Source organism: Diplotaxodon limnothrissa, linkage group LG18 (assembly GCF_057381915.1).
Source record: "Diplotaxodon limnothrissa isolate DT_005_m linkage group LG18, D_limnothrissa_male_GT1.1, whole genome shotgun sequence".
Lineage (NCBI taxonomy): Eukaryota > Metazoa > Chordata > Actinopteri > Cichliformes > Cichlidae > Diplotaxodon > Diplotaxodon limnothrissa.
The window spans coordinates 27,273,893-27,286,770 of record NC_140613.1 but is presented as its reverse complement, the minus strand read 5'-3'; the positions used below and the strand labels follow the sequence as shown (position 1 = coordinate 27,286,770).

The window sequence follows — 12,878 nt, the reverse complement described above, 5'->3', positions numbered from 1 at the left end:
AAAAGGAAAAAGTGTTGGGATTTAATAGACACCCATGTATAACCCTCTCATTAGCCGCTGTCTTCATTGTTAAAGGATAGAAAGCCCACATTTATTATCAACATTACCAGCTAGTCTACAAACTACTAGCACTTTCCAAGCAGTAGTGAGGAAACCTTGTGTGTCAAAACAACTCAAATGTGATCCAAACAGGACACAAAGGTTAACGTGGAACGATCATAAAGATTTCAGACTATATTTACATAGAAGCGGATTCCACTAAAGCGGCTTTGCATGATCTATAATTCAAAATAATCCTTGACTTTTTATTGGGCCCTCTCAGGTCATTCTCTCTCTCATGTTTGGTCTCTGCCCCCTTCCTTCAAGCCAAGTTTCTTCTGAGTAAAATAAAAGTAAATCATATAGATGTCATCCTGCCATACCTGCCTAGATCCCCTTCAAGTTATTCACAGATCCCGCACTGTCCCGCTGTCACCCTTTGTCACATTTAGTGTTTTTATATTTTTTATTTATTATTACTCTAATTATCATCACTAATACAGGATTTTTCTCTCGGAAACTCACTCCGATAGTCAAGCTTTCATTTTCTTTCCAGTGTTTCAGGGAAATATGCAAATTTGAACAAATGTTACACTTACCACGAGCATGTTGTCTATTTTACCTCATGGAACACATTTAAACGTTAAAACAAACAAACAAAAAAGCCCACAACCCCCCTCAGTTTCATAAAGGCCATATTCAACCCAAGGAAAGGGTGTGGGCTATACACTATCAGTAGTTTATGAAGGCAGGGTAATCAATTGTTGCATGGTGGTGAACTACAGTGGACAAAATCTTATCTTTGAGCTGTTGCAGTACGTTTATCACAAATTAAGACACTCCTTGGCAATTTAAAAAAAAAAAAAAAAAAAAAAAAAAAAAAAATCTGTGTCGTTTGCTGTATAAACTAAACAGAAGCAGGCAGTGCCTGTGTGCTAATGGTGATATATTAATGGACCCTAAAATAGCAGCTGATTAATGTCTGACTAGAAGTTCCTTTCCTTAGTTACAACCATTAATTTAAATAAAAAAAAAAAAAAAGCAGGCATGATAAAAGTAATTTACAGACAACAAAACAGTTTAGATTTCATGTCTGTATTTTCCTAAACACAATCAAATATATTGCACTGGAGGAAGTACAGAGCATATCATCACTGCACAGTGAATACTGACCAGACGTTACATGTGACAATATAACCAGAGACCCAAATAAACTGGATTTTAATGTTTGCCTCATTTAAATGTGACAAGAAACTTTGTCAGACATCTTACTTCTTCAACACAGTGGCTTGTACTGGCTTTGTACCCATGGATTTAAAATTAAAGTACTGTCTGTACATGTAAAACTAAACACTTCTATTTAAAAAGACAGCTGTTAGATCTGTCAAAAAAAAAATTAAAAAAAAATGGATTTGACAGACGAGAAAGTGTGCAGATACAGCAGCTAATCACACAGTTCAATCAAAATCAGGTGTGAGAACTAAATTGAGGCACAAGGACTGAGTCAAAGAAAAAGTGGGGCCACACTCCATTTAAAAATGTGCAGTTGCTCCAGAGTTCAGTCCCAGTTCGATCAAATTAAATTGAGCGGATAAAAGGAAGGCTGACATTCTTAAATATCAATGAGGTACATTAATCATTTGTGCTGACCAAATCAAATGTCAGCATAAAAACACAACCACACATGAGCAAACATATAATTCATTAAGACCTCGAGGCAGTCAACATCTTTAGCAGCAATTCACACGTGGGTCATCCCTGTGTTTTGCAGTAAAAACAAAGAGTTGGTAAGCTTTGGCCTGACTAAAGAAAAGCTTAGTCTAATCATATCGCTCCAGTCCAAAAACCAAAAACAACAAGAACTTTCTTTGGATTGGAGCAATACGTTTGCTCCTATTTCACAAAGTAGAGCAAAGAAAAGTCCTGTGAGCTTTACTTAATGACTGAGACATTACACAACATCAGAAGAATCCAAAGAAAACTTCTCAGCTTTTCTTTTTTTTGTTGTTACATGTGAATATTAGTGTACATGTTCTGATAATATGAATTAATCAAGGTGTCACACCTTGCTATCACAGCTGCATTTGACCTGTGAAGCTTCACTGTGGCAACAAGTTAAAACAACCAGAGCAGGTCACAAGTCACTGGTGTGGTAAATCTAATGCCTAGCAAAACACAAACCATCGTTTCTTCTCAAACATCAGGAAGCCGCTCATCAACATTCAAATAAAAATGGTTAAAAATCAGATTTCTCATATTAGAATGTGTATAGCAGTTATAGTCACACCAAACCATCAACAGCAAAATAGAACTCACTGCTGCCTTGATTCTTTCAGCGTCAGACCTGAGTCAGAGCTCAATTTGGAATCTTAAATTGCAAAAAATAATATTGAATTAATTCAGATTTAAAGCCACGTAGTATGTCTACCATAGATTTTGAACTTCTTCCATTGATTCCACAAAGGAACGGAGCCACAGGACAGCTGTAAGCAAAGTCCCGTATGACAACAGGTTAAAAATATTACATCCTATAACATAGACCACATGCATACATTCAAGGTATTTGCATTAAGTTTGCAAAAGTATGGGGGGGAAAAAAAAAAAAAAAACACACACAACTGGAGAAGATTGAAATTAAAATCGGACTCAGATCTGACTGAATTATTGCTTCCACGTTACACTCTATAAAATGTTATTCCTAGCAACCAACAGAAGAAAATGTTCCTGACTTCCATTCAAGTGTTTGTACGTTTATGATGCGCTGTCTTCGGGTCTCTTGAGCACTGCGCTGTATTTCAGAGGCGCATCATCCGACTTGAGCTGCACCTCCACTAAAGTGAAGACGGAAATGACCTGAACAGACAAGAAATTCTGATTTATTCATTCCACTCCGTCAACTGGCTTCAAAGACATTTTGTAATCATGCAAACCAAAATTTGTTACACTACTCTACTAGTCTACAAAAACAAATAAATGTGGGGTGCTTAACAGTGCTTTGGCATTTATTCTCCTGAGTACACAAAGTCACAGGCTCATGTTTGTGGCTCTCACCTGCTCTACAGGCGGATCCTCCGGGGACTCTGCAGTCCACAGCAGTGTCAGCTCGGATTTCTTCCCCACCTTACGATGGCGGAATGCGTCCAAGCCAGTGATAGACTAAAGTTGGAAACAAACAGTTCTCAGCTGTTTCTAATAAAGTAATAAAGTGACAGTTCTGTTTTGCTCTGTCTCTCATACGACAGTCTCATTTCTTTCTCCCGAGTGAGATATGAGTGTTGAGCAAAGGCATGGTAAGAACTGCAAAGAACTGAAAGTTATATACAGTCAAAAGCATAATCTCTTAATTACTAAAAAGTAAAAAATTAAGACTTGGGAATAAATTGGTATCTTTGATGAAAAACAAAAAACAAAATCACATTGTAAAACCCATTGTTGGAGCTGACCTTGCAATAGATGCGTTTCTGAACTCCATATCGGAGCACCAGCACATCAAAGGACTGATCCAGCACCCCCATCACCATGGCCTCAGAGTCCAGTGGGCCAGACTCCTGCAAAAACATGTGTGGTGGATGCAAATACAAAGAATCTTTAGCCTAAGAAACTAGCCTTAAGAAAATAAGTCTCAACTCGTTTCACATTTTAGGAATCTAGCTGAAGACAGGTAATTAAAAAAAAACAAAAAACAAAAAAAAAAACCCCCAAACATTTGGAAATAAACACTGGTTTGGGTTATGGTTTACTACTTTTTTTTCCTGTTAAGATGTTAAAAATCTACAACACTTCTTGCCTCCACCAGGACAGATATATAAAGATATGTAATGAACTCTGCTCTAAATCTGCTCCTGTGTTGTGATGTTCTTATCTTTGACCTTTTGAATTTGAGCAGTAATGGTGAATGGGCTGGTTTCTAGCCTTCATACATCATGCCTCATTTATACAAGCACTTGTTTTCTATTCTGAGTGCTTGCCAATATTCACACACCTTCACTTTCCAATAAACACACTGGGAACAACTCAGAATTCAGCATCTTGTCCAAGGAACCAAACCACCAACCCAGCTCTACTTCCTGAGCCAAGCAAGCCCCTTTATCATTTCATTTTGCTGTGGTCCCTCGTTTATCGAGGGAGTTGCGTTCTAAAAATAACCTGCGATAGGTGAAATCTGCGAAGTAGCCAGCTTTAGTTTTTACAGTTATTAGAGATGTTTTAAGGCTGTAAAACCCCCCACGACACACTTTACACACTTTTCTTAGACAGGCATAAACATTTTCACACGTTTCTTTTTTAAAACACTCTCGTAGTTCAAACCTTCGTATAAAAATAAGTCCAGTATTATAGAATGAAACCAAAGATCAAACCCTGTTTTCAGGTCCAGAACATGGGAATAGAGCAGCTGCGAGAGAATTCAACATTAATGAATCAATGGTACCGAAGTGGAGGAAGCAAGAAGAATGAGTTGAGTACAGTTTGACTTATCTGACTGTTTTATTTCACTTAATGCGTCTTATAATCTTAAAAAAATACAGTAATTTCTACCTTCCTTTAGCATATCCAGAAGTTCAACTTTTTGTGCGATGGTTAGCATCTTCCTCTGCCTTTGACGGTGCATAACATTTTATCTACATTGTTGTGTTTGTCGGGGAGAAAACTTACAAACATACAGTACAGCACTTCAGAGTCACACTGCTAGCGATCGAAGATTTATGTAAATTTGACAAGCTGATAGCATAGCAAGCATGCAAAATTGCACACCAAAAAAAAAAAAATCTGAAAAACAGCGAGGCCGCGAAAGGTGAACCCCATTATAGCGAGGGACCGTTGTATACTGTTGAACACTTTTGTGAATTTCTTTTTTCATAACTGATGTTTACGCCTATAATCTTGATACTGTGTTTATTAGAGTTGGAAAAAACACCAATAGAGTTGTGATCTGGTTACTCACCTTCACAAAGACTCCAAAGAAGAGCTCTGAGCTGAGCTCCTGGACTTTCTTGGACAAAGCCTTCTTGTCGTTACAGTGTGACGCTTGTTTCTCTACCTCCGCTGTTGACAGGCTGATTCGAGGCCCACATTCTGTATACAAATATTCAGCGGAGACATGAGTATCAGAATTAATGGACACAAATTTAAGTGACACTGATTTTCTCGCTCAGTGCAATTACATGCTCGTGTGTATAGAGATATACATGCTTTGTTACAGCACTTTAATCAATGAAAGGTGTTTAAATGTGCTTTATAAATACATTTTACTTATTTAGTAAAAAAACCAAAAGGAAAGAACAAACAATACATTGACTGAGAGCGATGTTTGAGGCTCTTTTGTGCCTTTCTCCTCACTGTCAACCAGAAATGTCACACAATAGAAATTCTGTCATTTGTCTGAAAGAGCCTTTTGTGGAAAAGAGACAGACTTAGTGAAGAAGCCAGCAGCCGGTGCACGATGATGTCAGCATAGCGCCTGATGGGTGATGTGAAGTGTGTGTAGAGAGGAACGTTGAGGGCGTAGTGCTTAAAATTCTGCTCCTCCTTCACGACTCCTGTACAAAAGTACAACGCCATCTGGGATAGACAAATGAACCAGGTTAAAGATAAACACTACAAAACTAATACAAACAGGGTTTTTTTTTTTTACTGCTCTAAATCATACTAGTACTAACTATGAGTACTAACTTGCATTGGTCTGGAGCACATGTGGGTGAGGACTTCTTTTCTGGCACTTGTGTACTCGTCATCACCAAAAGCAGTATTGAGACTCTTCTGCATGTTAAACAAGAAAGAAGGTTTTCAATTTACTCCAACCGAACTTCAAACCCTGAATGCAATTGGATACCAATGCATTATGAGTACTGACGTGTAATAATCCGGCAGAAGTCAGGTCGATTTTGATTCCCAGCTGGTCACACAACTCTTGCAGCTCATCCATCATCTTGGCTTTGGGTGGAGGGTGGCGCCTGAGCAAGGCCAACTCGGGGAATTTGCGGTAAATGTGGTTGGCTGTGGCAATGTTAGCAAGCAGCATGAACTCCTCCACCAACCTGGAGAACAGGTTTTATTAATGAGAGATTAACAGTCAAAGGAGGAGAAAAGACTGTGATAGGACTGAGATTTTAAAACAGCACAGAGACAAAAAAACAAAACCCCAACAAAACCCATCTGTCATTAAATTTACTGACAGATTATTCAGGCACTGATTAAAAAGAAAAGTCCTTTTTACTCACTTGTTACTGTCTCTGTATTGGTAAATATAACAACCTTGAGGCATCATTGTCTCTTTGTCCAGAGTGAAAGAAAGCTTCAGCTGAAACCATTAAACATAAAATACACTTCAGTACAAGAAACTGCAGTAATTTAAGATTGAAGCCAGTTCCTTTGGTCCAGAATAAAACATTGTATATACAAACATATTTTCCAAACATCCACTAAGCGTAACAGTAAGGACAACAGTATTTCCTCTCATAATCCAAAGAACAAACCAACACTAACCTGATCGAGTCTGAGCGCTCCTCCTAAGAAACGTTGAGCTCTGAGGTTCTTGGCAATAGTGTGAAGGTTGAGCACTGCTTGGTGGACCTCATCAATAGGGTGCATGGGGTCCACGGGTGGCAGCTCCTCAGCAGAGAACATCTTCTCAGGGGCCTCGATCATGCTCTGAGCATGGTCGTAACTCAGCTTCACACAAGAGCGGATGATTGAGCGGCCAAACCACTCATTCAAAATCTGACAAGTAAGGCGGAAACAAACAGATGGGCCAATGGAAAAAAAACATAACAAAAAAAACAACACAACATCAGATGCATTTATATCAGTTTATATACCTTTCCCTCGGGTGTGAGCGTCCAAATAACGGAGAAAGTGAGTCGGTCGACGAGAGGGTTCAAGCTGCACAACTCCTCACACAGCAACCGAGGCAACATGGGGATCACCTGGAGAGTGACGAGACAGACACTGAGGGCTGAGAACTTAAAAAAGTTACAGTTTAAATGAACCCCTGACAACTGAGAATTAATAACACGGGGAAAAAAGCCTCGGGGAGTACTTACCTTCTGAACCAGGTAGACACTAGTTGCTCTCTGGCTGGCAATGACATCCAAAGAGTTTCCTTCCTCCACAAAATAACTCACATCAGCAATGTGAACTCCCACCTCAAAGTTGCCTGCCACAGACAGAAAAATTAGGACAACAGACTGTATAATAGAAGGTGCACGTAGTTATTGTACGGTTTCAATTCAATGTATTATTACAATGCTTGTTCACAAAAGAACACCTATGTCAAGTTGTACTATACTGTAAAAATAAAGATCTTACAATATCAAAGAGATTTCCAATGAGCAAGCACTTGACAGTTGGAAAAACTCCCTTCTAACAGGAGAAGACCTCCTAAAGTACCAGGCTCAGGGTGTGTAAGTCATCTGCTGTAACTGGTTGGAGGTGAGAAGGAAGGTCACAGAAATACACAGTCCCATTGTATACCAGTGACAAACTTCAGTCAGAAGTTTGGCCCACCATAAAACCTTGCTTTATCCACCTTCTTTATTTAAATGGGGACCATATTTACTAAAATAATAGTTTCTATTAAAGTTATTTTTTTAATTATTTATTTAAAAAAAATAAAAATAATCTGGTTGGAAGCAAAGGAACCGCCGCCTAGTGGCTATTAGCAAGAATGCAGGTTTAAGGCATTTCTGGATTGGCTTCCCTTTTCAGAGGCAGAAGCTACATCCATCTTTTATGTACAGGTTATGGATAGAATAGGATACTTATGACCAATGATAATCACTGACCATCGTTTTTTTTCTTATTTAGCGCTTTTCTACTTAGAGGACTCAAAGCGATTTATACAACTTGCCTCATTCACACAAGCACTTTTTTCTATGGTTTTCCTATGAAAGTGCTTTCTATTTAACATTCATACTCCAATGAATGCATCACAGAGCAACTGTTTTAGTATCTTGCCCAAAGATATTTGGCATGCAGACTGGAGCAGCCACCAACCTTCCAATTAGTAGATGACCTGCTCTACCTTCTGAGCTATATCCACCCCTGTCAGACATCATCACTCTCACTGAGCATTAGCAATTTACCATCTGGCAGCTGTTTACAGGACAGGGCATCATCCAGATCTCTGGCAGTTGCTGGGTCAATTGTGAAGATGCACTCATTCCTAAACATCACAAACATTGAATTATGAAATAATCAGCAAAAGGCTGACAGAAAAACAGATGCAGATGCATAAAATACAGAAAGAAAAAAAGAAAAAAGAAAAACGACAAATGTATTTGGGCTTCAAAGTCTTACCTCAGGTCTCTTCTCTTTCTCATCTCTTCAGGTGGGATGGTCCAGGGCAGATTCTTGGGAAGACAGTCCAACACCTCGTCTGAGAACTCAGAAAAATCAACCTCATACTCTATCAAGATGCCTTCCGTCTCCGGCTCAATTTCTCCAGCCTGTCCCAGTGACTTGGCTAGTCGACTGTAGGAAAAGATTTAGTGTGTCAGCAGAGTTCTCAAACCAGAGTTAACAGTTCCCCGGGTTATTCGACTATAGCACTTACCCCTCTGCAAAATTGCTGTCCGCTGCCCAGTCTGTGATCCGACAGATGAACAAGGTGTTCTTGTAGTCACCCGGACGGGAACTAAAATCTTCAGGGCAATCAGCAAGGGGAACATTAATCCGTGGCACCCGGTGGTCCACAGGGGAGAACAAGGCAAAGGGCTTGTCTGGCAAGTGCTTCAGGAAGCCAGTGGCAGCTCTTGAGTGTTTCTTTTCAACAATGTAAACCACCTAGTAGAAAGATTGCAAGGGAAGCGATCGCTTTGAAAGCGGTCCTTTACTTGAGAAGTGACAAATCACTGCTAAAGGAAAACTAGAACTTATGGCCCATTTAGAATATTGTTACTGCAGTAACTTAGCATAGGATTGGAGTAGCTTTAGAAAAGATTTACACGAGTTAGGCAAATGATACAATTCTGGTGGAAACTTGTAACTCATACAACGTAGTCCTGTAGAGCCCTGTAATTGCTTTATCTCAAGCAGGAGGAAAAAAAAAAAAAAAAAAAAAAAAAAAAAAAACTGCATTAAGATGATTTTTTTCCCCTTTTAAATGTTTTGTTTGTGAAAAGGAAGAGAAATTGTTAGTTTAAAAATTCAATGCAACAGATGTGATGGAAACTCACTTTAGCTGTCTTTTGGAGTATCTCCCCATTGGAACGTGGTGTTGATGGTTCTCCCAGACGTTCTCCTAATTCCATCACATCAAGAGAAATATTAACAGGTATTAGTTGTACTTTACAGACTTTTGTTGTTATACACAAACTCAATTTAGACCAATAAATAATGGTCTAACTTGGGTTTCACGTCGAGGTCTCGTTTTTCTGCTTTTTGAATGCTACGCTCCATTTGATCCTGCCTTTGAAGTAATAAATAATCTTACTAATGTCATGTAGGGTAAGCGTTGGTGTGTTGTAGAAGTTATGTGCAACCACTCCATGCATGAATGCAAATACAGACAAATGAGAAGGGTTGGTTCATGAATGCAACAAGCTGCTGGAAATCTACTGATATGTTAGCAATTATGTCAACATGAAAGCATGGCTCCATCCTTCCCTCACTTCAGGCTACTGGTGGTGGTGGTGGTGTAACGGCAGGGGGAGCATTTTTTCGGCGCTTTTTTGGAGACTGTAGTGAAACCCGAGCATGTTTTAATTGCCTCAGCCTACATGAGTATTGTTGGTGACCGTGTCCATCTCTTTATAACCTCAGTTTATCCATCTTCTATGTAATGAAGCTCAAATTGAGTCGAACCTGGTATAAATAAGGTGGAACTTATGACGTGTACAGTTGAATTGCTTTGCAACAGAATAAGTGCAATGTGTGATACAGCAGCTATTAATTATAATTATTTGCAGTGACCAGTGTATTTATACTACCTGATATATTCTGATATTTGTTGTTTTGTTCATCCCGGTCGCTGCACTGCTCTTCCACACTAACAGCAGAACTGGGAGTGCTCTTTGTCTTCTTTGCAGCTGTTTGCACAGTGGGTGTGTCTGACTCGCTGGCACCCTCACAGTCAGTATCTGACCTCACAACCTTCCAAAAAACAAACAAAAAAACCCCTCAAACAAACAGACAAACCCGCCCCCCAAAACCCCCCCAACCCATAAATAAAAACATGCAAAATAAAAAAATATTAAAACTTAGTACAAGTGTGTATAAAACAAAGTCTGTTATTGGATACCTTTAAAAACTGAGTTAATGCAAACATATAACGTATAAAGACAGTACATATTCAGACCCCGCCCACACCAGTAGAACAACAATTCAATACTTGACTTCATTTTGTTCAAAGATGCTTCTCTCTCAATTATGTCTGCCACCAAAAAACTTTCGCTGAAAAGCATCAACAAAAGTTTTTATGTACCTCCTAAAATCTGAGTGTTTCATAAGAAAAAAAAAAACTTGAATTCTGCACATATACGTCACCAGAAATATTATTCGTTTACCTTCCACTGCTCCCGAGGCAGTACTTGCACAACTACTATGTCTCCATTCAGTGCTCGGTTGCGAGCAACAATTCCATCTAAGAATATATCCCGTGTATCATCCTGTGAACAGAAAAAGAAATATTTTGAATTAAACAAGGTCACTGAGGCAGCAAAACATGATGTGTCAAATTCATTCTGTTTGATGGGAGGCCACGCCAACTTACAGGAGACGGAATGAAAGCTTCATTGTACTTCTTGGGGTTTATTCTGAGCTGACCCTAAAGACAAAGAAAAAAATAACCAAACCATTTTTTTCAGATAACCACTGCTTCAACAATGTCATTTCTGCACTGAGCGTTTGATTTAGGAACCTGATCAAAATGCATTTATAAAATTGAAAATAAAATGATGAAACTTCTGTCTGTATCACTTGACTATTACCGAGTAAGATCATCAATACTGAAAGGAATTAACTTCCAACTCATGCTTATACCTGAATAAGTTCTCCTCTTTTAAGACCATGGGAAACCTCCTCAGAGGTCATGTAAGCATCAAACACTTGCTTCTTTGATCCTCTGCCTCCTTTGTTCTTACCCTTGTCAGCAGGAGAATTGGCATTTGAAGCTGAAAAACAAACAGTTCTGTAATTAAAGCCACTATTAATTTAAATGATCATAAAGTACAATCCCTACAATGGTAAGCCACAACTCACCTCTGGGCTGCTTTATGTTTTTATCACGACCATGAGGAGGCTTGGGACTTAACATCTGAACATCAACTCCACACTTTGATGTTCCTTCTCTAATCTTCTCATCTTCTGGGTGCTTTGGCAGATTTTTTTTCTTTGACTTCTTAGGAGACTGAAGACGTCCACCAGGCTGATCGGCCTCTTTTGAGACGACATCTCTGTTCGAATCCTTGTTTTTTCGCTGTTGCTTCTGGTGTTTCTTTGCATCATTTGGTTTTAAAGAACCCAGCTCCTCCCCAGACTCAACGTCTCCGTCGTGGCTTGTGGCGGTATCTCTTCTCTGCCCCCTCCGCTGCCCATCAAACACACCTTGCCTCCTCTCGCAGTCTTGCTGAACATTGCGAGTGTTTAGTTTCTCCATGTACAAAGACAATGAACTCTCTCCTCCTTTACTTTTCACAGAGGAAGGGGAGAAGTCACTTGAGTCAGAGAAATCATTAAACACTTGGTCCCTTTGTCGTGCTGGTATGCTGACCCTGTCACTTTGGGCTTTGAGCTGTGGGCTTGGCCCGTTGTCTTCTCTCTGAGAGGACGAATCCTTTGCATATTGTTCTAGATACAAACTGAACTTGCTGCTGCGGTGCTGACTAAGAAGCCTGGCATAGGCATCTTTCTGAGGAGGCCTGCTTGACTGATTCTGGCTGTGCTTTGGCTCTCGATTCACGTTAGCCTTCTTAGCCTTCCGAGGGGAATCCATCAGTCCCTGTAAATAAAGAAAAGTACACACTGAAGCCAACACACACGCTCACAACGCAGCTTTTATTAGAGAACAACCATCGGTATAATTCAAAGTGTGACTAAAAGAGGAGGTTGTTATACAACGACAGACTCCCCAACTCGGTAGTTGTTTTGGAGTCCATATATAATGAATTAACTTTATACAGTTACTTTATCGTTAATATTAATACGCTATAAACAGTGTTACAAACAGAGACACGGCTGGAAATTAAACAAATAATGTTAGTTAACCATAATAAGCTAGAAACATCTGTATTCTGCCACTGTCTTCGGTATTTACGTGTTGATAATCTCTGCCCTAAGCAAACCTAAACAAGCCCATAACAGTTGACTCACGCTAGCTAACAGTTGTTGACGCCGCCTGGTTAGCATCAGCTAGCTCGCGACTTCCAACGGCAGGTGTCGGTTTAAGCGCTTTTTAGTGGGACCGACCGCGACAGTTATCACGACAAACGAGTGGGACATGGACATAAAGAGTGTCAAACTGGAAATCTTAAACATTACCTCTTTCACCACGACGAAATCAATGTAACGTCTCCCAAAGCAAAAGGCTAATTGATACGTTCACGTCCGCGCTCGTTATCAATGGTTATTCTCACGCTGCCTTTGAGGGCTGTGGGAAATTTTGCTATTTGGGTCATTGTTAGCGAGTCTACGGGGGATTTTACAACAGCAAAAAAAAGAAAGAAAAAAGAAAAAAATTGTGGTAGCAATATAACCTTCAGGGGAAAGCTTTTTTAAAGCGTTGTTTTTGGGCAGAGTAGGTAAACTGTTACATTATTTGTTTATTAGTTCATTTTAAAGCAGTGATCAATGATTGTATGTAGGCACCTCAGTTTATGTCCCCTGAAATGAATGCTAATTCAGAC

The 12,878-nt window shown here is 39.5% G+C and overlaps 1 protein-coding gene across 1 annotated transcript; it reads right to left on the bottom strand.

The window, feature by feature from the left end:
* Window positions 1-1,169: 1,169 nt before the first annotated feature.
* dis3l2 (DIS3 like 3'-5' exoribonuclease 2) lies at window positions 1,170-12,598 on the bottom strand. The gene is made up of 21 exons (XM_085376944.1): window positions 12,514-12,598; window positions 11,236-11,974; window positions 11,017-11,147; window positions 10,748-10,801; window positions 10,542-10,643; window positions 9,966-10,128; window positions 9,213-9,277; window positions 8,591-8,820; window positions 8,335-8,508; window positions 8,121-8,200; window positions 7,080-7,192; window positions 6,855-6,962; window positions 6,523-6,756; window positions 6,258-6,337; window positions 5,891-6,074; window positions 5,710-5,796; window positions 5,451-5,598; window positions 4,982-5,112; window positions 3,483-3,587; window positions 3,091-3,195; window positions 1,170-2,892 (listed from the first exon to the last, which is right to left on the bottom strand). The coding sequence occupies exons 2-21, from the start codon at window positions 11,966-11,968 to the stop codon at window positions 2,791-2,793; spliced, it is 3,129 nt and encodes a 1,042-aa protein (XP_085233070.1). The 5' UTR covers window positions 11,969-11,974; window positions 12,514-12,598; the 3' UTR covers window positions 1,170-2,790.
* Window positions 12,599-12,878: the final 280 nt, after the last annotated feature.

Bases quoted from the DNA above. Each gene is read 5' to 3' on its own strand.
- dis3l2 (XM_085376944.1), bottom strand. From the start codon at position 11,968: ATGGATTCCCCTCGGAAGGCTAAGAAGGCTAACGTGAATCGAGAGCCA. The intron at 6,338-6,522 runs GTTAGTGTTGGT...TAATGGTTTCAG, and splicing joins GAGCGCTCAGACTCGATCAG to CTGAAGCTTTCTTTCACTCT. The intron at 2,893-3,090 runs GTGAGAGCCACA...TTGTCTGTTCAG, and splicing joins AGGATCCGCCTGTAGAGCAG to GTCATTTCCGTCTTCACTTT.